A 22,273-nucleotide genomic window follows, 5' to 3' on the forward strand; every position below is an offset into this window, starting at 1 on the left:
GTTTCATTATTTTTATACAGAATTAGACGAATGTGTGAAACAGGCTTCTCAAATACAATGATCTTACAGGAGAGTTGGTTAGATATTTGAGGGAGAAGGCAATTCAGCAGCTTATTTTTTTTGGGACCAGCCACAAAATCTTATAGTCGGAGTGTGAATTCCCCAACCAGATCCACCAAGTTTATCACTTAAAGCCCTTGAACCCAATATTTAAATAATGTTATTGTCCTGTAGCTCATCGATCCTTTAAGTATATAATCTCTACCTTTAAGTATGTAATTTCTACCCTGGTTTCTATTATTCATGGAAAGCTTTGTTTATAATGTTTGGTATTGGGGGAAAAAGTCTCAAAATTGAGTTCCTTCCAAAAATAAACTGTAATCCAATTGGAGCTGCTCTTGTTTTAACCCCTCAGCTAAAACATACAGTCTATTAACTTATATCTAAGGTTTCTGCAAAAGTTGCCACATCCATTATATAATTCATGCACCATGATACTAATTGCTCAGTTTGGTTCTTCCTTGGGGTGGATGCAGAGTTACAAGGACAAAGACATCAATGAAACTTCAAATCACATGTTCAAAATGGAAAAAAAATTAAATCGCATGCCATCTTTGGCAGCGGATAGATTTGATTTAAAACGAAATCTGGGGAAACCCCCCCCCCACCACTTCACTTTAGCTTTGTAGTCTCCTAGATAACAAAAAAGGATCATCTGCACACATTAACGTTACAACTGGACTACAAAGAGAAAACTACACCGAAAACTCAATGTAGCAAGAACTCACTGTCCTAGAAGTTACTCATCCCATTCTCAGCCCCGTCCATTAATTTTCTGATAACAAGCATACCATTATTTTCATTAAGGTTCATAGGTGCACCAGTTCCCTCTTCAAACAGGTCATAAGGAGAGATGTAGTACTTCAAGTTCATTAAGTGCCCTGTAAAATCAAGCAAAGATAACTTGACTCAAAACATATCTACCACTAAACAAACTGGTAGAAACAAAATTGAAAGTATTGGAAAAAATCAATCAGCATCTGAAAGAGAAAGATAGCTTTGCGTGGTATCATTCATCTGTTTTAATGGAGAGTTTCATTGAAATATTAATGTATCCGTCATCATCTGTTCTAATGTAAAGATCAGGCACTAGAGTGAGATGCTGCAGAGCTGCTGCTGCTACCTTAACATGAATCACCAGCTTCTGGGTGGGGAATGCGGGGGGACAGGGTGTCTATTCATACCATTGTGGTAGCCCATGAGTTGGGCACAGGGTTGGACTTATGGCAGACTGATAAGACAACTGTCTGTCTTACAGCAAACAGTCTATTTAAACAGCACACTACTGCAGATGTCAATTTACTCAGCAAACAGAGCCTGTAGAAACTGCAGCAGACAGAACTCATGACCAAAACTACAGCAATGTCTCCCACTAAAAATGGTGACTTCTCCAGCAAAATACAGTGGGTAAGGATAGTTATGCATGTAATGTCAGTCCTAAACACTTACAGCAGCACATTAGCCAGGCAGGACTGATTGGGTATGTTGGTGTTACGATATGTAGCCTAGGTGAAGGAGGTTAAACTAAAATTCAAAAGATTGCTTTGCAAAGTAGTGCAATCTAATTCCATTGTTTCTATTGTTTCAGTGATGCAACACAGTTAATATCGATCGCCCTACCATGCCAAGCACTTTATCAACTGTCCAGAAATACGCAAAGGTCAAATATTGAAAGTAACATACCACCACTCCTCGGGGTAAGATAACCAACACTTCCTTGAAGTATTGTATCAAGGTTACTTGCATTTGTTGCTAATCTGCAATATGAAGAAAAAAAAGAGATCTTATGACTGGATTACAAAACCAATGTTGCAAACGAGCATTTCTAATTAATCCTCTCTCACAACGACTTTCTGAAATTTTTATCACATCCCAATGCTATCATTTGGTGCATGCATAAAAAAATGAAGACCCTGTGAAGATATCCAGATCGTTTGAGGGCTCAGTCATTTTTTGAGTGAGAAGCTAAACGCAGGCTCCAGGAATGTCCCTGTTCTGATTCCTGGGACTGCAAATGGTCTGCAGGAGAGAAATCAGCCAGAACTCCTAATTACTATTCAATAATGCCTATTGCAAAGATTATCACCTGCCCACTGGATGAAGACAGGATCAAGTTTGGCCATGACCTCTTCACAGTCAAAATAGCCACCAAGTGAGAGGTGCCAGTGTAACATACTTAAGCAAAAAGTCAACAACTTCAGGAATACGAGGAAAGGGGAGAAAATTGCAAGGAAAAGTAATTTAAAACTCACCAAACAATAACTCAGATAATCTACCTGGCTCGCAATGCCAGCTTCAATTATGAGCCCATGGTGACCTGACCTAAACAAGTGGTGTCTAATACACTCGTCACTTGCCACACGTGGCAAATCAGTCACAGGCATGGCGAATTGAGGGACAGGACTAAAGATGAGCCGTGGTGCACTGCACTACGACAGCAGCTCTGTCAAAAAATATTTTAAGTAGCAGCAACTAATTGCTACACAGCATTAGGGGGAGGCGGTGACATGGTGGTATGAATTGATGCTCATCAGGTCAGAGATTTTAGTAAGGACTCTGCAGCAGCCCATTCAACTGAGGACCCAGATATAACAGCAGAGCATTTAGAATTGTATAATCTAATCAAGCAGAGTCAGAATGGCTTCATGAAGGGGAAATCATGCCTGACAAATTCTTTAGAATTCTTTGAGGAGGTAACTAGCAGGATTATAAAGGGAACCAGTAAATGTAATATATTTGGATTTCCAAAAGGTGCTCGATAAGGTACCGCATGTAAGGCTATTTAATAAGATAAGAGCCCATGGTGTTGGGAGTAGTATATTAACATGGATAGAGGATTAGCTAACTAATAGAAGACAGACAGTTGGGATAAGGGAGGCATTTTCACGGTGGCAACCTGTAACTTGTGGAGTGCCACAGGGATCAGTGCTGGGGCCTCAATTATTTACAATATATATTAATGACTTAGAAGAGGGAAGTGAATGTACTATTGCCAAATTTGCAGATGATACAAAAATAGGTGGGAAGGCAAGTGGTGAGGATGACATAAAGAGTTTACAGAGGGATAAAGACAGGTTAAGTGAGTGGGCAAAGAAGTGGCAGATGGAATATAATGTGGGAAAATATGAGGTTATGCACTTCGGCAGGAAGAATAGAGGAGCTAAATATTATTTACATGGAGAAAGACTGCAGAAAGCTGCAGCACAGAGGGATTTGGGAGTCCTTGTGCATGAATCCCAAAAAGCTAACATACAAGTTCAACAGGTAATAGGGAAGGCAAATGGAAAGTTGGCCTTTATTTCAAAGGGAATGGAGTATTAAAATAGGGAAGTCTTGCTAAAACTATACAAGGTACACCTAGAATACTGTGAACAGTTTTAGTCCTCTTATCCAAGGAAAGATATACTGTCATTGCAGCCAGTTCAGAGAAGATTCAAAGTTGATTCTGGGTATGGAGGGATTTTCCTGAGGAGAGGTTGAGTAGGTTGGGCCTGTACTTATTGGAGTTTAGAAGAATGAGAGGTGACCTTATTGAAACATAAAAGATTTTAGGAGGCTTGACAGGATTGATGCTGAGAGGTTATTTCCCCTTGTGGGAGGGTCTAAGGCCAGAGGGCATAATCTCAGAGTAAAGAGTCGCCCATTTAAGACAGAGATGAGGAGGAATTTCTTCTCTGGGAGGGTAATTAATCTTTGGAATTCTTTACCGCATAGGGCTGTAGAAGCTGGGTCGTTAAGTATGTTCAAGGCGGAGATAGACAGATTTTTAATCAGTCAGGGAATCAAGGGTTATGGGGAAAAGGCAGGAAAATGGAGTTGAGGATTATCAGATCAGCCACGATCTCATTGAATGGTGGAGCAGACTCGATAGGCCAAATGGCCTACCTCTGCTCCCATGTCTTATGACTCTGTCTGCCACAATCCATGGCCACATCAGAAGCATAAAATCCTACAGAAAATACAATTCTTAACATTAAAAAATTGTAGTCTAGCTTCAGGTATGTGGTAAATGAAGGCATTATGTTACACTGGTACCTCTCACTTGGTGGCTATTTTGACTGTGGAGAGGTCATGGCCGAGCTTGGTCCTGTCTTAAGACCATAAGACACAGGAGCAGAAATTAGGCTATTCGGCCCATCGAGTCTGCTCCATCATTCAATCATGGCTGATAAGTTTCTCAACCCCATTCTCCCTGTAACCTTTGATCCCCTTACCAATCAAGAACTTATCTACCTCGGTCTTAAATACACTCAATGACCTGGCCTCCACAGCCTTCTGTGGCAATGAATTAAATCTTTACCCAGCGGACATGTGCAAATCTTTGCAGCAGGCATCACTGGATAGAAATTAGGAGTTCTGGCTGATGCTGAAATATTTTATTGCTACACCTTAACTAGATGCTTTTAAAAAAATTATTCACAGGATGTGGGTTGCACTGGCTAGGCCAGCATTTACCTAACTGCTCTTGAGGAGGTGGTGATGAGCTGCCTAGGTGAGTTGTGTAGGTACATCCACAGTGCTGTTAGGGAGGGAGTTCATTCCTTTTAGACTTTGTAGCGGTTTGATACAACTGAGTGGCTTGTTAGGCCATTTAGAGCACAGTTAAGAATCAACCACTTTGCTGTGGGTCTGGAGTTGCATGTAGGTCAAGTTTCTTGCTCCAAAGTGCATTAGTGAACCAGATGGGATTTATCGAAGATGGTTCACAGTTATTATTACTGAAATTAGTTTTTAATTTCAGATTTTACTTTAATTAATGAATTTAAATTCTACCAGCTGCCAAATTGGGATTTGAACCAGAGTCTCCAGGGCAAACTGAGCCTCAGGATTATTAGTCCAGTGACATTACCACGAGGCCACTACCTCCCCCTAATGCTGTGTAGTGATTAGTTGTTGCTACTAAAAATATTCTCTGACAGAGTTGCTGTCACAGTGCAATGGACCATTGCTCATCCTCGATTCCAATTCATCTTTGGGAGATTGTTACAAGGTTCACCCCACCCTTTGCAATATATTTTCTACTTTGTGTTGAATCTGGTGACTTGCTTGCCACAAGTTTAGTGAGTATCGAAATCCGATTGGACAACACTGACATAATAGATCGCAACTGGAACGTTACAATTGACTACAGGAAATAGGCGGAGGTGGAGGCAGGAAAATTAACTAGGGTTCCCACTCCTATCTAGTGACCCTGCTGGTAAGTACATCACTGCTAGGAACACAAAGGAAACAATAAAAACATTAATACAACAGATGTCTGAATTAGGCAGCATTTAGATTGTCCTAATAATAGAGGAGGGAAATATTAATGCTCCTCTCACTTCCCTGTAGTAGTAGCAAGTCTAGAGGTTTGAGAATCTGAACTTGTTCAACATCAATCCCACACAGGTTTTTCTTGCCTCTCATGAGAAGCCACTACACTTATGCAGAATTATCAATGATCTTATCTCTTGCTCTAAACCAATGCAATCCAAATTTGACAGAAAGCAATCTCAACAGCAACTGCATCAAGCCGCAGAAATGAACACTTACCTGAACATGTGTGCCATCTTTGAAAGATCAAGCTCTAGGGACTGTAGAGCCAGGTACATCTTAGTTTTCAGCTTACTGCAAGAAAAGAAATGAAAACTGAGAATGTAACATATTCCTGATTATCCATACTCCTGTCTATGCTGGAAAATCTCCAGGGAGTCAGGAGAGCAATGATCTGTGCTGAAGGGAGCAGCAAGGGGTGTACACTGATCAAAGGGGAAGAGCCCCTTCTGTATAGCTAACCTTACATTCTATAATGCTATTCTTTGAGGCTATTCATACATGCTGCTCTGCTTTCTGGCTATCCTTACACTCCATATAGATATCCTTACATAATGTTTCTTCTCAACTATTAATATTCAGTTATTCTCAAGCTGACAAAGCATATGAAAATAAACAGGATAGAAGGAGAATTGCATACAAGTTCTGCCAACCCCACCTCAGTGGTAACTTCACTATGTATCAAATTATGAACCATTGGTTAATGCCCGTATATTCCACATTCCACTGTACTACTGTAAATATGCAGCGATGCTTATCTCCTTCTACCCAGTAAAAATGAAACATAAAACCAGGAAACAATTGTTTTTTTTTAAATTACAGCAAAGGTAAAAGTCAAGGCATTAAGATAGAGTTTCATCTGTGGCCACAGTATGTAACAGGACTGGCAAGATTCATGATCCCTCCATGGGTACAGCAAATCATATTAGTTCACTCAAGACCAGAACATAATATCTTTGCATCTAAATGAGACACTTTAAACTGATTGTCTAGGTACAAACAGTTAAATATTTTACAAGATGACTCTTATTTTAGTGAGGGTGTGTTATAACAATTTTAAAATATGTCTGTGGCATTTTAGCGATTAAGTGCAAAGATCCTGCAGTTATTACTCAGCCATTCAATGAATTTTACCTTACGGATACCTCCATTCCACTAATTTAAGGAGAGGGAAGATTCAACTAGTGTATGTGTTCAAAAAATAGTTAGATGATACTAAGTCCAAGTCACCTTGCACAAAATAAACTAGTCACGTGTTACAGTTTCCATGGCAGCAAGATACATTCCCTGCTATGCAAAGGCCAAGACCGTCGCTCCAAAAAAGGAGGGGCATACCTGGGCAAGATGGAAGTTGGGAGTACCTCACCACCTGCTCCAGGCGCAACAGTGGTTTACTCCAATGGCAGGCAGGGTAAGAAAGCCACCCATGCAACCCTAGCTGACTACTCTCCCTAGCCTGTGGCCACTTTGATCTCAAAGCTTGCACCAGCCTACGTGCATCTGTAAACAAATAGAACAATATTTTTTTTATTCATTCAAGGGATGTTGGCATCACTGGCTCAGCCAGTATTTATTACCCATCCCTAATTGCCCTTAAGAAGGTGGTGGTGAGCTGCCTTCTTGAACTGCTACAGTCCATGTGCTGTTAGGGACGGAGTTCCAGGATTTTGAACCAGTGACAGTGAAGGAATGGCGATATATTTCCAAATCAGGAGGGGAAATTCCAGATGGTGGGGTTCCCATGTGTCTGCTGCACTTCTCCTTCTAGATGGTAGTAGTCATGTGTTTGGAATGTGCTGCCTAAGTAGCCTTAGAGAGTTCCTGTAGTGCATCTCGTATATGGTATGTACTGCTGCTACTATGCATCGGTGGTGGAGGGAGTGAATGTTTGTGGATGGGATGCCAATCAAGCAGGCTGCTTTGTCCTGGATGGTGTCGAGCTTCTTGTGTGTTGTTGGAACTGCACTCATCCAGGCAAGTGGAGAGAATTTCATCACGCTCCTGACTTGTACCTTGTAGATGGTGGACAGGCTTTGAGGAGTCAGGGGGTGTTACTCGCCACAGAATTCCTAGCCTTTGACCGGATCTTGTAGCCACAGTATTTATATGCCTCGTCCAGTTCAGTTTCTGGTCAATGGTAATCCCCAGGGTGTTGCTGGTGGGGGATTCAGTGATGGTAATGCCATTGAATGTCAAGGCGCAATGGTTAGATTCTCTTTCGTTGGAGATGGTCATTGCCTGGCACTCATGTGGCGCGAATGTTACTTGCCACATCTCAGCTCAAGCCTGAATATTGTCCAGGTCTTGCTGCATTTAATAGTGACTGCTTCAGTATCTGAGGAGTTGCGAATGATGAACATTGTGCAATCACCAGCAAATATCTCCACTTCTGACCTTATGATGGAAGAAAGGTCATTGATGAAGCAGCTGAAGATGGTTGGACCTAGGACACTACCCTGAAGAACTCCTGCAGTGATGTCCTGGAATTGAGATGATTGACTGCCAACGGCCACAACCATCTTCCTTTGTGCTAGGTATGACTCCAACCAGCGGAGTTTTCCCTGATTCCCATTGACTCCAGTTTTGCTAGGGCTCCCTGATGCCGCACTCACTCAAATGCGTAAAGAGGACCTTGCAAGGTTGACAGGGCTGTTTGCCGTTGTCGTTTTCTGTGCCTAAGTCAATGTTGGGTGGTCTATCTGGTTTCATTCCTTTGTATTGACTTTTTAATGGTTTGATACAACTGAGTGGCTTGTTAGGCCATTTCACAGGGCAGTTAAGAGCCAACCACATTGCTGTGGATCTGGAGTCACATGTAGTCCAGACCAGGTAAGCACGAAAGATTCCCTTCCCTAAAGGGCATTCCTGAACCAGATATTTCAGATTTCCAGCATCCGCATCATTTTGCTTTTATCTTAGTGAACCAGATGGGTTTTATGTGACAACCAACAAGGGGTTCATGGTCATCATTAGGCTTTTAATTCCAGTTTTTTATCAAATGCATATTTCACCATCTGCCATGATGGGATTTGAACCCAGGCCCCCAAAGTATTACCTTAGGTCTCTGGTTTACTAGTCCAGTGACAATGCGACTATGTCACCATCTCCCCCTTGAGAACATCGACATGCAAATCAGTAAAAACTCCTAGGGGAAGAGATAAAATTTCTGATACTTACTTGTCCCCAGGGAGTTTATACAGATTGACGAGACCTTTAAGGTGTTTTGAGAACTCCAAAAAATTCTTCTCTCTGCAACACAATCAAAAAATTAACTTCCATTATAAGGAAAGCACAATACAAAAGTAACGCAAGAAAACAACGGTCTTATAGCTTCAAAAGTATGCTCATTTCCCTTTCTATTCAAGTAATTATTCTGGCGAAGAATGACGGTTCTGTAATACACCGAGGAGTAATGGAACAAAGATTCCATCGTGCCGCTCCTCTGCGCTGCTCCGACGTAGGGACCAGGTAATTCATCATAAATTGGGAGGGATAGAGAATGAATGGAGAGTGTTCTCCAGCTGCTGTTCATCACGTACTGGTGGACCTAGGAATAGGCCACCTGGCTCTCCCCTTCTATTGGCCACAGCAATATGCTTGCCTCTTAACTGCCCTCAGCTCAAGGGTAATTAATCAAAGAATAGGAAATAAAAAATAAAAATAAAAAAAGGGGAGCTAGTAGTCCTTTAGGAGAAACAAAATAGCAATACAACCTCACGCAAAACTGCCCAGCCCAGCATCTTCAACTGTTCTCAGCTGGAAAGCATTGTGAATTACAAAATTAACGCAATGCAATTTTTCCTGCTACTTATTTCAGAAATTAAGATGTTTTGAAAACATACACAAGCTCCCTGCAACGTTCATAAAGAGATTTTCTGCTTATTTTTATTTATGACAACTGAAGAATTAGATAAATGTTTCTTTCCCCCCTAGTATCTGAATTGATTTATTTGCTGAAATGTCACTGCTTCCTTAAGTCAACGTCTCATTAACACTGACTAGTTCTACATATTTATCATCCAGATTGGTTGATGGCCTTTACCCCTGTACTGAAGACTTTAAATTACTCAGAGTTGAAATGCTATATTCGTTCCATCACTTGTTTAAAAAATGGCTTACCTCAGATACTGCACCAGTTCCTGGCAACTCTAGGAAAAACATGTTTAAAAACATCATGTAAAGTTATATTTTTAGAAAAGGTCATTTAATCAGTTGAAATCTTCAGATATTTAGTTTCTCATCAAAAAGTTCTTCCAATTATCATTGCTTATGACTTAAAAAAAATTCAATGTTGGAATTGTTTAAAAAACAGTATTTTGTCATCTTAAAATTTGTCGGTGTTTGTACCAAAAATAAGCTTGGTGCTCAGACATGATAGCCCATTTTAGACATGACCATGCTCTGCTTTTGCACCGGTACTTTTCAATGCAGCACTGAGGGAGTGCTGCACTGTTAGAATGGTCACCTTTTGGATGAAACCAAATAAAGGCTCCATTTACCCTCTAAAAGATCCCGGGCACTATTCCAAGTGTAGGGGTGTTTCCCTGCCCTCCTGGCCACCATGTATCTTTTAATGATCACCACCAGAACTAGATTATCTAGTCGTCTTTCTCATTGTTGTGTAGAAATTGGGTGTCATGTACCCCGATAATTCAACACTGACTACACTACAGAATACTTCACCAGCTATGAAGGGCTTTGGGATATCCCACGGTTATGAAAAGCGCTCATAAATGCAACTATTTTCTTCCTTTCTTTCCTTGACATGTAGACGAGGCTCAGCTTGGTACGCCCAGGGGAAAAGGCAAAGCCTTGATGTGGGAGGGCTATAATATTGGGCATTGCTTACATTCTTGGTCGAAACTCAGTGCTGTCATTTTTGGTAGCCCTCTGTACAATGCATGCCAGGGTCAAAACAATTTTGGAGTTTTACAAAATCATAGAGCTTTTCAGCACAGGAGTCCACTCAAGCCCTTACACTTTTACCAGCTACCTAAAAGAATATTAAAGTAGGCCCGTTCCTGTGCCCTTTCACCATAACCTTTTAATATTCTCTCTGAAATGCTTTCGCTTTAAAAACTAATATGGATTTTATTTCCATCACTGTTTCAAGTGGCTCATTCTATCCTGTAACAACTGTATAAAATGTCATTCTGTTGATGATCTGAAATTGATGCCTCTAGTTACTGATTAATTGAGCAGTGGAAATAGTTATTTTTTTCGATCTGTAAAAATCTCTGACAATATCTTTATTAGAGTTCCTCTTCTAACCCTTTCAATATATCCTTTTTACTTCTTTCTCCCTCATGTGCTTATCTAGCTTGCCATTGGATGCGGCTATGCCATATGCCTGAACTACTACTTGTGGTTGTGAGTTCCACATTCTAACCACTTTCTGGGTGAAGGTATTTCTCCTGAATTCCTTATTTGATGACTATCTTTGCTTTTATGGCCCTAGGTCAGCGTACTGCGCTGATAACCAATTTAAGATTGTCAGCTGGGCTCACATTGTGGCGCATTTGCATGTACTGGAAGCTACGTATATTAATGCACAGGGCCCTGTTCTTTGCAGATGGAAAGAACACGTACACACGTTGCATCCATTTCAGCTAAACAAAATAAGTGACAGCCATTCGCTGACTCATTCCTCAGGGCAATACCTTGACCAATCAGGGTCAAACTGCCTGGTTTAAATTTCAAACAATGCTTGACAGTTAACTGTCAGTCACCATCACTGGTGCGTTGTCCATGGCAACACCTGTACCAGAGTCCACTTGCCAACCAATTCTTTCACGTACAGTATAAATTGCTGTTTGCCCCTTATATTGGTATTCTTGTGAAGTATCCTGATGAATGCAAGATGAAAAGCTTAGACATGTCTCTTTTTTTGGCAATACTCAAGTTTTGTACTATCAAAGGGCTAGTAGATAAAGTGCAGAAAGCTGAAGACAATTGTATGACCACAATCCCAACAAAAGTTAGGGGTAGCAAATGTAAATGAACACAGGAATATGTTTTACAGACAGCTCTTCAACACTTGAGGCTATGTAGCTCCCATGAAGCAACAGATCAGTCATAAGAAGAAAATTTTAATTGAGACCAAAATCATTAAGTGGACAGGCAGTAGAATAGTCACAGAACCCCAACAGCAACATAACAAAAAGCTTACCACTGGATTTTCTCCATGGTGAGCCACCTTGACATCACAGACTTGCCCTGTTGGATCCAGCAGCACTTCTACATAGAACATATCTGATGTGATGTAACACTCGGTACCAGAAGGACTCAGGTGAGAACCAAGGCTGGATGCGAGAAAAGGATAGACTAGAATCAGGCACTTAAAAATAATTTAATTGCCTTATAAACAGCCTGAAAGATGGCAGATCAACAAATTTATTTGGCATTCAAAGTGGGGTGGCTTACCCATTCTGTCTGGCAATAGACTCTAGACGGTCTGTCATTGCAGGCAGAGACATGACTAAAAAAAATGAGCATGAATTAGCATCAATGTGAAGATTCACAGAAAACAAGGGTAACATCTAAATTTGTACAGTACCTGTAAAGTAAAGAGAGAAGGTCAGCCTGATTGAAGAACTTGGTTTTAAGATGACTTTTGAAGTTGGAGAAAGAGCTACAGAGGTTTCAGGAGGGAGTTCCAGGGAATAGGACTTCAGGGTTGAAGGTTCTGCCACTAATAGTGTTTAAAAGGGAAAAGGGGATGAATATAAGGCCATTTTAGAGGAATGTGAAGGGTAGCAGAGATGGAGGAATCTCGGGAGTTGGATAGGGCCAGTAGTGGAGGAAATTGTAGATGTAGCTTTTAAATTGGACATGTTGGGAACAGGGAGTCGGTGAAGGTCAGCAAGGGCAGCAGTGGTCTGCCCTGGACCTTGGACAGGTCATAGATGATAAAGTTTCAGACAAGTTACAGATTATAGAAGGGAAATGATAAAATAGCCAAGTGTTGAAGTGACAAATGCATGTATAAGAAATAATTTCCTTACTAGTTTTCGATCTAAAAATAACCTGGACCCATATAATAAATACATTTATAGGGAACAAAGCCTTCACCCATGGCTGCACATACTAAAACATATTAGCTTTTTTTATTTAGCATTGACAATTATCTATGACTAAAAAGAGAGAAAATGGCTCCCTTAGTGGCCTTGTGAAAATAAGGCACCACACAATTTAGCAAAAAGTCACAGACCCAGAATGTCCCAGGTTCGATCTCTGGTAAAATTCTGCATAACTTGACGTGTGGAAGTCATAAAAACTACATGCAATGTTTCCTCAGACCAATAAATGCATTGCATAGGGGTAATCATAGAGCTAGAGCAAACTTACATGGTCTGTAGAAAGGAACATGATTGATGAGCCACATGGGCAATTTTCCATGACATACATAATATACTTGCGTTCATGGTGAAATTGAAATTCTGCATTGACTCCCACAGCCCTTAAGAATGATCATGTATATCTTACTCACCTGTATCAGATAACCTTCACTAACCTTTTAATGCTTTCTGCAGAGTCTCCAAACAGGCAATAAGATGCTGGTGGCCTCCTGTGTTCATTATACCTCGTTTCTCCTTTTATGTAAGGACAATACATCAATTAGAATGGCTGCTCATTATAAGATGGATAGAAGACAGGCTGTGATATATGCTTATTGGTAGAAAGTATGGATTGCAATAACTAATACTACATCTAGACATTATCGGGTTCAGTGCCTAAGAAATTCTCATCTATTCACTACCAAGCTGTTGATTCATAATCTATTTTGAGCAATCACTGGGTGGAGAGATTAAAATCTTGGCTGAATGTAACCCAGGGACGCAGTAGTGAACTGAACCATCCACTGTCATCCAAACTGAGATCAGCTAACTCAGACGGCTGAATAAATGATTTAGCTTCACAATGGGAAGTGAATTTTTAACCTGAGACATTAGAGAGCATTTAAACACAACTCTATTAAAAACTGTGGCATTTTTGGTAGAAACGATCTAAACCTCAGAACAGCATATTGATTCCTTCTGAGCTGCACTGCAATCTTACCATGGCTTGCCGCACAAGTTTTGCTGTCTCAGTCCAGGGTCTTGTCTGACTGTATTTTGCGTGCAGTTTCTCCAGCAAGGAGTTCATTTTACTCAACTTCTCAGCTTCTGCAAAACAAGCAAAAAGAAAATGAATATGACATTCTTTGAAGAATATGTCCATTATTAAGTATACATTTCAAAATGTTCCCTGCAGGTATAAACTAAGTTCAATTTCTCCATGGTACAAATCAATATTTACAGTTGAAATGCTTCATAAGTCCAGTATGTTATGCTGAATTCCGATGGACAACCGTGAACATCTAAATCACAAGCACACACCAAATAGACTAAAAAGTCATAATAATATGCAGCACCAACCAAATGTTAGAAGTAAAGCAAATCAATATAGATTAGCCTGCACTATTTTAATAGCTGCATCCTTATGGTTACTTTGAAATACTGGTCCTTTTCATACTCAATTTAAAATATTTTGTTTAGAATTTTTTTTGAATCAGCCTAAGTTCTCAAAGTTTAAAAAAAAAATTTATGCCATTGTTGCTACTTTCACTTCCTCATCTCCAAAAGATATCTGATACCTAGTCAAGACTCCATCCAATCTGCGAGAGTATATCCCATGAAGGAAGAGCATGAAAAAGATCATCCGACTGTTTTTGTTTTACAAGAGTAAACGGAAAACACAGTGGGAACAATGAAATGCATAGCTGGCAATACCTCACTGGGGAATAAGGGATTTCAACAAAAAAGCTTTAGCCTCTCGGGATTTTCTTCTGTGTAAGAATCGCTTATTCACCAAGGAGAGTAATGACAACATTTATAATCATAATGCTCCATGACCCAAGTTGTTGAATCATAGTGACAAGCAGGCTCCATTAGTCATTTCCTCCATAAGTGCTAGAATAAATGGCATATCGATGTATTCAGCTCTGTCCCTTTGCAAAACTTAGCACGATGTGGCGGGGGGTTGGTGTGGAGATGTCAGTTTCTGAAACTACACCTGGACTTGCGCAAAGTAAATATTAACAATCTGATCCTTCTGACATTTTGTGAAATATAACCAAAGCAAATAAGCAGTCCACCGGCATGCTCAAATGGACTATCAGAGTTAGTCAAGTCTTAGGTCATTAAAGGTTTGATCAGTTACTTGAAAATCTTTCAACCTGAGTTCGTCAGAGACGGAGTAATTTGAATCTCAATTTGCAAAATCCAGTAACCTGATCTAGAGTTCAATATTGGAAACATTTAATCACAATTAGATTTTAGTTTCATTTAACTAGGTGGCTTTGATACAATCACCACTTATCCCAAGTTCAAACTATTATGAGCTAACATTACACAATATAGATTTATAACTGTCAAATTATTCTCAGGGGAGGAGGCTTAACACTAAGAGGGGCTATGCTGGTTGCTAAATTGATACAAAAGGATTTTACCATAATATTCAATATAGTCAGCAACTAATTAAGTGTGCTTTTTCTCATCTATTTTCTTCTCTTTGGATCATTCTATGCTGCACAATTTACCATCTGCTCAGATGATGAGAAGATGATTTGGTCCAGGATGAAGTCAATGCTATTCTGCAATCAAATTCTAGAAATAAGAGCACTTTCCTTTCACTTCCTCCCCAGTCTTCATTCAGCATTAGCCAGATTGTATAGCTGAGGGCAAGTTATTGAATATAGAATCCCAGTGCTAACCTGCATCTATTATTCCAAAATGTACAGCTGCTTAACCATGCTGTTAAAAAGTTTCAAGAGAGAAAAAATCCTTAACTAAAATATTTCATTTGATTGTCAGCAACACCTTGAATTATATATAATATACATAACATATGAATCAGGTGGTGAAAGGGAGGGAGGAACTTAAAACAATTACAATCATTAGGGAATGGGTACTAAGAATATTATTAGAACAAAAAGCTGAAAAGTCCCCAGGTCCTGATGGACTTCATCCTAGAGTCTTAAAAGAAATGGCTACTGAGGTAATAAATGCATTGATTTCAATTTTCCAAAACTCGTTAGATTCTGGGTAGGTCCCATCAGATTGGAAAATAGCAAATGTGACTCCTCTATTCAAGAAAGGAGGGAGACAGAAAGCAGGAAACTACAGGCCCAGTTAGCTAAACATCTGTTGTTGGGAAAATGCTGGAATCTCTTATTAAGGAGGACTTTGCAGGGTACCTAGAAAATCTGAGTGCAAGCAGGCAGAGTCAAAATGGTTCAGCGAAAGAGAAATCATCTTTGACTAATTTACTGGAGTTCTTTGAGAAAGTAACAACTTGGATAAAGGGGAACCTGTGGATGTGCTGTATTTAGATTTCCAGAAGGCATCTGACAAGTTACTTCGCAAAATAAGATTTCATAGTGTAGGGAGTAACATATCAGCACTGATAGAAGATTAGTTGGCTAACAGGAAGCAGAGTAGGCATAGGTGGGTCGTTTTCATGTTGGCAAGACGTGATGAGTGGAATGCCACAGGGGTCAGTGCTAGGCCCTCAACTATTTACAATTCATATCAATGACTTGGATGAAGGGACCAAATGTATGGTTGCTATATTTGCTGATAATGCAAAAATAAGTAGGAAAGTAAGTTGTGAAGAGGACATAAGGAGTCTGCAAAGGGACATAGATAGGTTAAGTGAGTAGGCAAAAATTTGACAGATAGAGTATAATGTGGGAAAATGTGAACTTGTGCATTTTGGCAGAAAAACAGAAAAGCAACACATTTTTTAAATGAAGGGAGATTGCCGAACTCTGGAGTACAAAGGGACCTGGGTGCCCTGGTACATGAATCACAAGTTAGTCTGCAGGTACAGCAAATGATTAAGAAGACAAATGGAATGTTGTCATTCATTGCAAGGGGAACTGAATATAAAAGTAATGATGCTTTGTTACAGTTGTACAGGGCAATGGTGAGACCACATCTGGAGTATGGTGTACAGTTTTGGTCTCCTCATTTAAGAAAGGATAAAAAATGCGTCAGAAGCAGTTCAGAGAAGGCTCAGTCAACTGGTACTTGGGATGAGGTTATTGCAGGAGGAAAGGTTGGACAGGCTGGGCCTGTACCCACTGGAGTTTAGAAGAATTAGAGGTGATCTTATTGAAACATACAAGATCCTGAGAGGACATGACAAGGTGGATGCTGAAAGGATGTTTCGCCTTGTGGGAGAGACTAGAACTAGGGGACACAGTTTAAAAATAAGGGGTCTCCCATTTAAGACAGGGATGTGGAGAATTTTTTTCTCAGAGGGTTGAGAGTCTTTGGAGCTCCACTCCCCAGACAGCAGTGCAGGCAGGGTCACTTAATTTTTTTTAAGGCATTGGTAGATTGATTCTTGGCTAACAAGGGAGTCAAAGATTATCGGAGGTAGGTGGAACGTGGATTTGAGGCCACAATCAGATCAGCCATGATCCTATTGAATGGCAGAGCAGGCTCGAAGGGCCGAATGGCCTACTCCTGCTCCTAATTCCTATATATGTTTGTACGATGGCCTACTCCTGCTCCTATTTCTTATGTTCTCATGTTCTTACAAAACAAAAAAACTTGCATTTATATCAACAGCACAAATCCTCAAAATATCATAAAGTACTTTACAATCAACAAGTTACTTTTGAAATGCAATCACTGCAATTATCTCGGCAAACATAACCATTTTGGACACAGATAGCAATGAAATAAATGAGAACTTAGTCAAGTTGGTTGAGGATAAATGCTGACCCTGACCAGAAGAACTTGCCTGCTCTTCTTTAAATAGTGTCATTGGATCTTTTGTCAATGTAAACACAGGGCCTTGGTTCAAATGAAAGGCAGCACCTCTAACAATGCAGCACTCCCTCATTACTGCATTGTTTGAGTCCTGAAGTAGGGCTTTAACCCTTGACTTTCTGACAAAGGCTACAGTACTTCTGGTGAATTAAGCTAGTTGTTCAAAATAAATATATGTTTGCTCATGATATTAAAATTGGCTGTTTGAGAATGGAATTCTGTGCGTAAGTACAAGTAGAGTCTGTTTGATGACAAGATCAATTCAAGGTATAATTGACTGTATAACTCAGACCTGTTAGCTGCACATCATACTCTACAGACACTGCAGATATAAAACTGGAGCCCTTATTTAACAATATCATATTACATTACCTCCTTCCTGCATGAAGCAGAGGTTGCTTTTAAAGAAGGTTAATCATCAGTATATTTCCATTTTAAACCCGCAATATTGTTAGTAAAACTGCCTCACTTCACTCTTTTTCTAAAATTTCCTTTAAAACTACTGTGATTTGATTATTTCTATGTGTCCTTTTCCTAAAGATATTCATCACATACCTGATCACAGGCACTCTGAACCCAGAACAAGGAACAAGTATTCATTTAATAGGCATTCACGACCACCAGCAAGACTCAACTGTGCAGTTTCTTCTTCCAAATAGACAAATCTTAGAAAATGTCTGCACCATCTAGACAAGGGACCCTGCATTCTACATGATTCTTGCTGTTTCATGTCTATCCCTTTCCTTTCATGCTGCTCTTGTTTCCTTAAATGTTTCCCATCAAAAGTGAACGTTCCTATTTTGTGTGTGTTGATAGCTGGTAATTTCTAACAAAAATAATGAACATTCACTTCTGTGCTTAACATTTTCAAAGGGAAACAAAGGCAAACTTAAACACACCATTTCTGATGTAAATGTCTAGCCATCTTTTCACTCCCTCAATGCCTCTCATTTTCATCCTGATCAAATGGATATCTTTACACATGAGAAGGAAAAACCCTTTTATACCAAAGGATTCAGGTGTTATCAAACTGAACAGCAAACCTAAAAGGTTTATTAGAGATCACCTTTAACTCTGGATTGCTGCTGGATTCCTCCATTCCATCATTGGGACCAGTTTTTTGGCCACTGCTCTTTGGAATTCTTCCAAAGGCACATTATCTTTCTACCTCTTCTCCCTTCCTTAAAAAGCTACTTAAAAATCATTCTCTTTTGATTGTGCTTTTGGTATGCTCACCTGAACATGCGATCTAGCAGCCTACCCTTTCCCTTGTAACGGATTTTGATAATTTGCTGAGAGGAATTCTACACAAATGAGAGCTTTAGATCTATACCTAATATTTTTTCTTGGTATGCTAAATCCTTCCTATCCACTCTATCAAGGTCCTTCAATTTTATACAGCATAATTAAATCTCTCCTCAGCTCCAAGGAAAACAACCGGAGCCTATCTTATATTTCTCAATTAAAATTCTCCTATCCAAGCAACACCCTCATAAATCTCCTCCATACCCTCTCTACTGTGACCACATCCTATGTGTAACGCAGTGACCAGGACTGTATGCAGTACTTGAACCAGCATTTTATATAATTCTATTATAATCCCCCCCGCTCTTATATTTTGTGCCTTGGCTAATATATCCCACATGGCTTCTTAACCACCTATCTATCTGTACTACTACTGTCAGGGATCTGTGGGCATGCACTCCAAGTTTCCTCCACTCCTCTATACTTCTCAGTAACCTAACATTCATTATTTTCCTTTTTCCCTGTTTCCCCTCTCCAAAATGCATTACCTCAAGCTTCTCTGGATTGACTTTAGTCACTTCTCTGCCAAGTTGACCAATCCATTGATACCTTCATGCAGTCTACAGCTTTCTTCCTCACTATCATGCCTCCTACATTTAAGTACAAATCATTGTGATGTATCACAAGAAGCAAGGGACCTGGTACTGAGTCCTACGGAACCCCACTGGAAATGCATTCCAGTCACAAAAAGACCCCATTTCCCTTAGCAGGGAGGTCACAAACTGGGGGAAAAGAAGTAACATAATTAGCAAAAAGATAAGAGGGGAGTTGAGAAGAAATCTTTCACACAGAGGGCAACGGGGTCTGGAACTCATTGCCCGAAAATCTGGTGGAGGCAGAAAACTTCATTGCATTGATGAAGTATGGATGTGCACTTGAACTGCTGTAACCTTCAAGGCTACAGATCAAGAGCTGGAAAGTTGGATTACGCCGGTTAGCTCTTTTGCAGCCAGCAGATATGATGCGCTGAATGGTCTTCCTCTGTGCCATAATTCTACGTCATAAACAAAGCAAAGTGGAAGCATCTGAATCTCCAATTTATACATGATGGAGTTTCAGTTTCCATTTCTTTCACTCTTATTTGCAGCCTCATCTGGTTCTGTCATTTTCTCAGGTTACATCTGTAAGTGTATATGGTCTAAATAGAAGCTAACTTTGATTGCCTTGCAAGCAGCACAGTGCCTTCATTATTATGCAAAACATCATTCACATGAGATTGAAATGAATAATAATGGTCAGTCACAAATAAAGTGTACACACCCTCAAGGATTTTTAAAGAACTACTATGAACCAGCCAGTGACAGCGATGGTTTGAAAAGCTTTAGTCAAAGATTAAATTACACTGTCAGCAGGATTTTAGTGAAACATAAGGATAAACGTATTAAGCTTTTAGACCATGTCGACTTGAACTGTTAAAACATCAACCAATACAATTTGGATAGGAAGGAATGTGTCTGGGGAGGGTATAGTCATACAATACTGAAATACAGGTTCGTCAAGAGATTTGTCTCAAGTGATGGATACAACCGAACAAATCAAATCCAACCCAACCCAACTCCACCCCCAGCAAACACCTTTCCACTTATTGATTTTATTTGCCAGGATCCAGGACCCGTTGGTCTGCAGCGAGAATCACCCATTCAGGTTCATACACTCAGCTTGTTTAAGTAGGGTCTGGCTGGGTCCCAACCCCCAGCTTTTGCCCAAGAGTTGGCGGAGGTGATGGGTTCTCAATGCTGGGCGTACTCCATCCATTTGCGGTGGCTGCAAGGCTCAGTCTGAGGCAGCCCCGCCAGCGTCTCCGCTTTAAGTCCAGTGCCCGCTGTCAGACCCACATCCCCGGTCCTCCAGCCCCTGGAAGCCCCGGCTCCCCCAGCCCCGGCACAGCCAGCCCGGGGTTTACCGGCCGCCTCGTCCGTACCTGTCGCCTCTTCTTTACTCCGCTCGGCGTGTGGCGGCTGGTGCTGGGGCTGCGGCCCGGCCGATGTGTCGGCGGAGCCGCTGTGACTGTAAGAGACCGAGACGGGAAACCCCTGCAGCGCCGCCATCTTCCCCTTCCCTCCCTTCGGACGGCCCCGCCGCGCGCAATGATTGCGTCACCTCCGGCGCAGCGTGCCAGACGTCAGAAGGCTGGAACAGTGCCCCTAGAGGCAGACAGCGGTAACTACACCCAGAGTCCAACGCTGCCCAAAGTTTGTTTATTGTTTCACGTGATGTGTGCATCACTGACAAAGTGAGCAATTTGTTAACCATCCCTAATTGCCCTTGAACTGAACATTTCAGAGGGCAGTTAAGAGTCAACCACTTTGCTGTGGGTTTGATGCCACATGTAGGGATAAAAAAAAAATCAGGGATGGCCCTGCTTTCAATTCCAGATTTATTAATTCAAAACAAAAACAGAATTACCTGAAAAAACTCAGCAGGTCTGGCAGCATCGGTGGAGAAGAAAAGAGTTGACGTTTCAAGTCCTCATGACCCTTCGACAGAACTTGGTGAATCCCAGGAAGGGTTGAAATATAAGCTGGTTTAAGGTGGGGGGGCGGGGGGTCGGGGGGGGGGGGGGGTGGTGGGGGGAGAGAAGTGGAGGGGGTTGGTGTGGTTGTAGGCAAAAGCAGTGATAGAAGCAGATCATCAAAAGATGTCACAGACGGCAGAACGAAAGAACACATAGGTGTCGAAGTTGGTGATATTATCTAAACAAATGTGCTAATTAAGAATGGATGGTAGGACACTCAAGGTATAGCTCTAGTGGGGGTGGGGGGAGCATAAAAGATTTAAAAATATTTAAAAATAATGGAAATAGGAGGGAAAAAGAAAAATCTATATAATTTATTGGAAAAAAAGAAAAGGAAGGGGGAAGAAACAGAAGTGGGGTGGGGGTGGAGGAGGGAGGTCAAGACCTAAAGTTGTTGAATTCAATATTCAGTCCGGAAGGCTGTAAAGTTTCTAGTCGGAAGATGAGGTGTTGTTCCTCCAGTTTGCGTTGGGCTTCACTGGAACAATGCAGCAAGCCAAGGACAGACATGTGGGCAAGAGAGCAGGGTGGAGTGTTAAAATGGCAAGCGACAGGGAGGTTTGGGTCATTCTTGCGGACAGACCGCAGGTGTTCTGCAAAGCGGTCGCCCAGTTTACGTTTGGTCTCTCCAATGTAGAGGAGACCGCATTGGGAGCAATGAATGCAGTAGACTAAGTTGGGGGAAATGCAAGTGAAATGTTGCTTCACTTGAAAGGAGTGTTTGGGCCCTTGGACGGTGAGGAGAGAGGAAGAGAAGGGGCAGGTGTTACATCTTTTGCGTGGGCATGGGGTGGTGCCATAGGTGGGGGTTGGGGAGTAGGGGGTGATGGAGGAGTGGACCAGGGTGTCCCGGAGGGAACGATCCCTACGGAATGCCGACAGTGGGGATGAAGGGGCTGAATTTATTAATTCAGTTGAAATTCCACTAGCTGCCATTTGAACCTGTGTTCCTCTGGATTACTAGCCTTTCACCATTACCACAATACCACTGTCTCCTCCTAAATGTGAATTAAATTGGATGGAAGTTCCCTCTTGTTGAAATAATGGAATCTTTTTTTCAGCTAATCTGCTTGTTGTACAGTCTCCCTCCAGTTAAGCTTTTGGTTACTGACAGATCGCACAGGTTGCTGATAGTGTGGAATTTATCGATGGTAATGCCGTTGAATGGTAATGGGACGTGGATAGACTCTCTTAAGGAAGGTTAAGAAATGCTACATTGCCTAGCATTTGTGCAGTGTGAATTTTAATTGCCGCTTAA

The 22,273-nt window shown here is 41.0% G+C and overlaps 1 protein-coding gene across 2 annotated transcripts in view; it reads right to left on the reverse strand.

The window, feature by feature from the left end:
- The window catches only part of med1 (mediator complex subunit 1), a 51,702-nt gene extending 31,133 nt beyond the window's left edge, over positions 1 to 20,569 (reverse strand). For both annotated transcript variants that reach the window (XM_041173294.1, XM_041173293.1), the window contains exons 1-10: positions 20,422 to 20,569; positions 13,432 to 13,538; positions 12,887 to 12,965; positions 11,797 to 11,851; positions 11,543 to 11,675; positions 9,493 to 9,521; positions 8,551 to 8,622; positions 5,593 to 5,667; positions 1,744 to 1,817; positions 852 to 941 (exon numbers count right to left, since the gene is read on the reverse strand). In XM_041173294.1, coding sequence (XP_041029228.1) covers positions 852 to 941; positions 1,744 to 1,817; positions 5,593 to 5,667; positions 8,551 to 8,622; positions 9,493 to 9,521; positions 11,543 to 11,675; positions 11,797 to 11,851; positions 12,887 to 12,965; positions 13,432 to 13,538; positions 20,422 to 20,548 — 841 coding nt within the window. In that variant the 5' untranslated portion in view covers positions 20,549 to 20,569. The remainder of the gene's footprint in view (positions 1 to 851; positions 942 to 1,743; positions 1,818 to 5,592; positions 5,668 to 8,550; positions 8,623 to 9,492; positions 9,522 to 11,542; positions 11,676 to 11,796; positions 11,852 to 12,886; positions 12,966 to 13,431; positions 13,539 to 20,421) is intronic.
- Positions 20,570 to 22,273: the final 1,704 nt, after the last annotated feature.

Source organism: Carcharodon carcharias, chromosome 23 (assembly GCF_017639515.1).
Source record: "Carcharodon carcharias isolate sCarCar2 chromosome 23, sCarCar2.pri, whole genome shotgun sequence".
Classification (NCBI taxonomy): Eukaryota; Metazoa; Chordata; class Chondrichthyes; order Lamniformes; family Lamnidae; genus Carcharodon; species Carcharodon carcharias.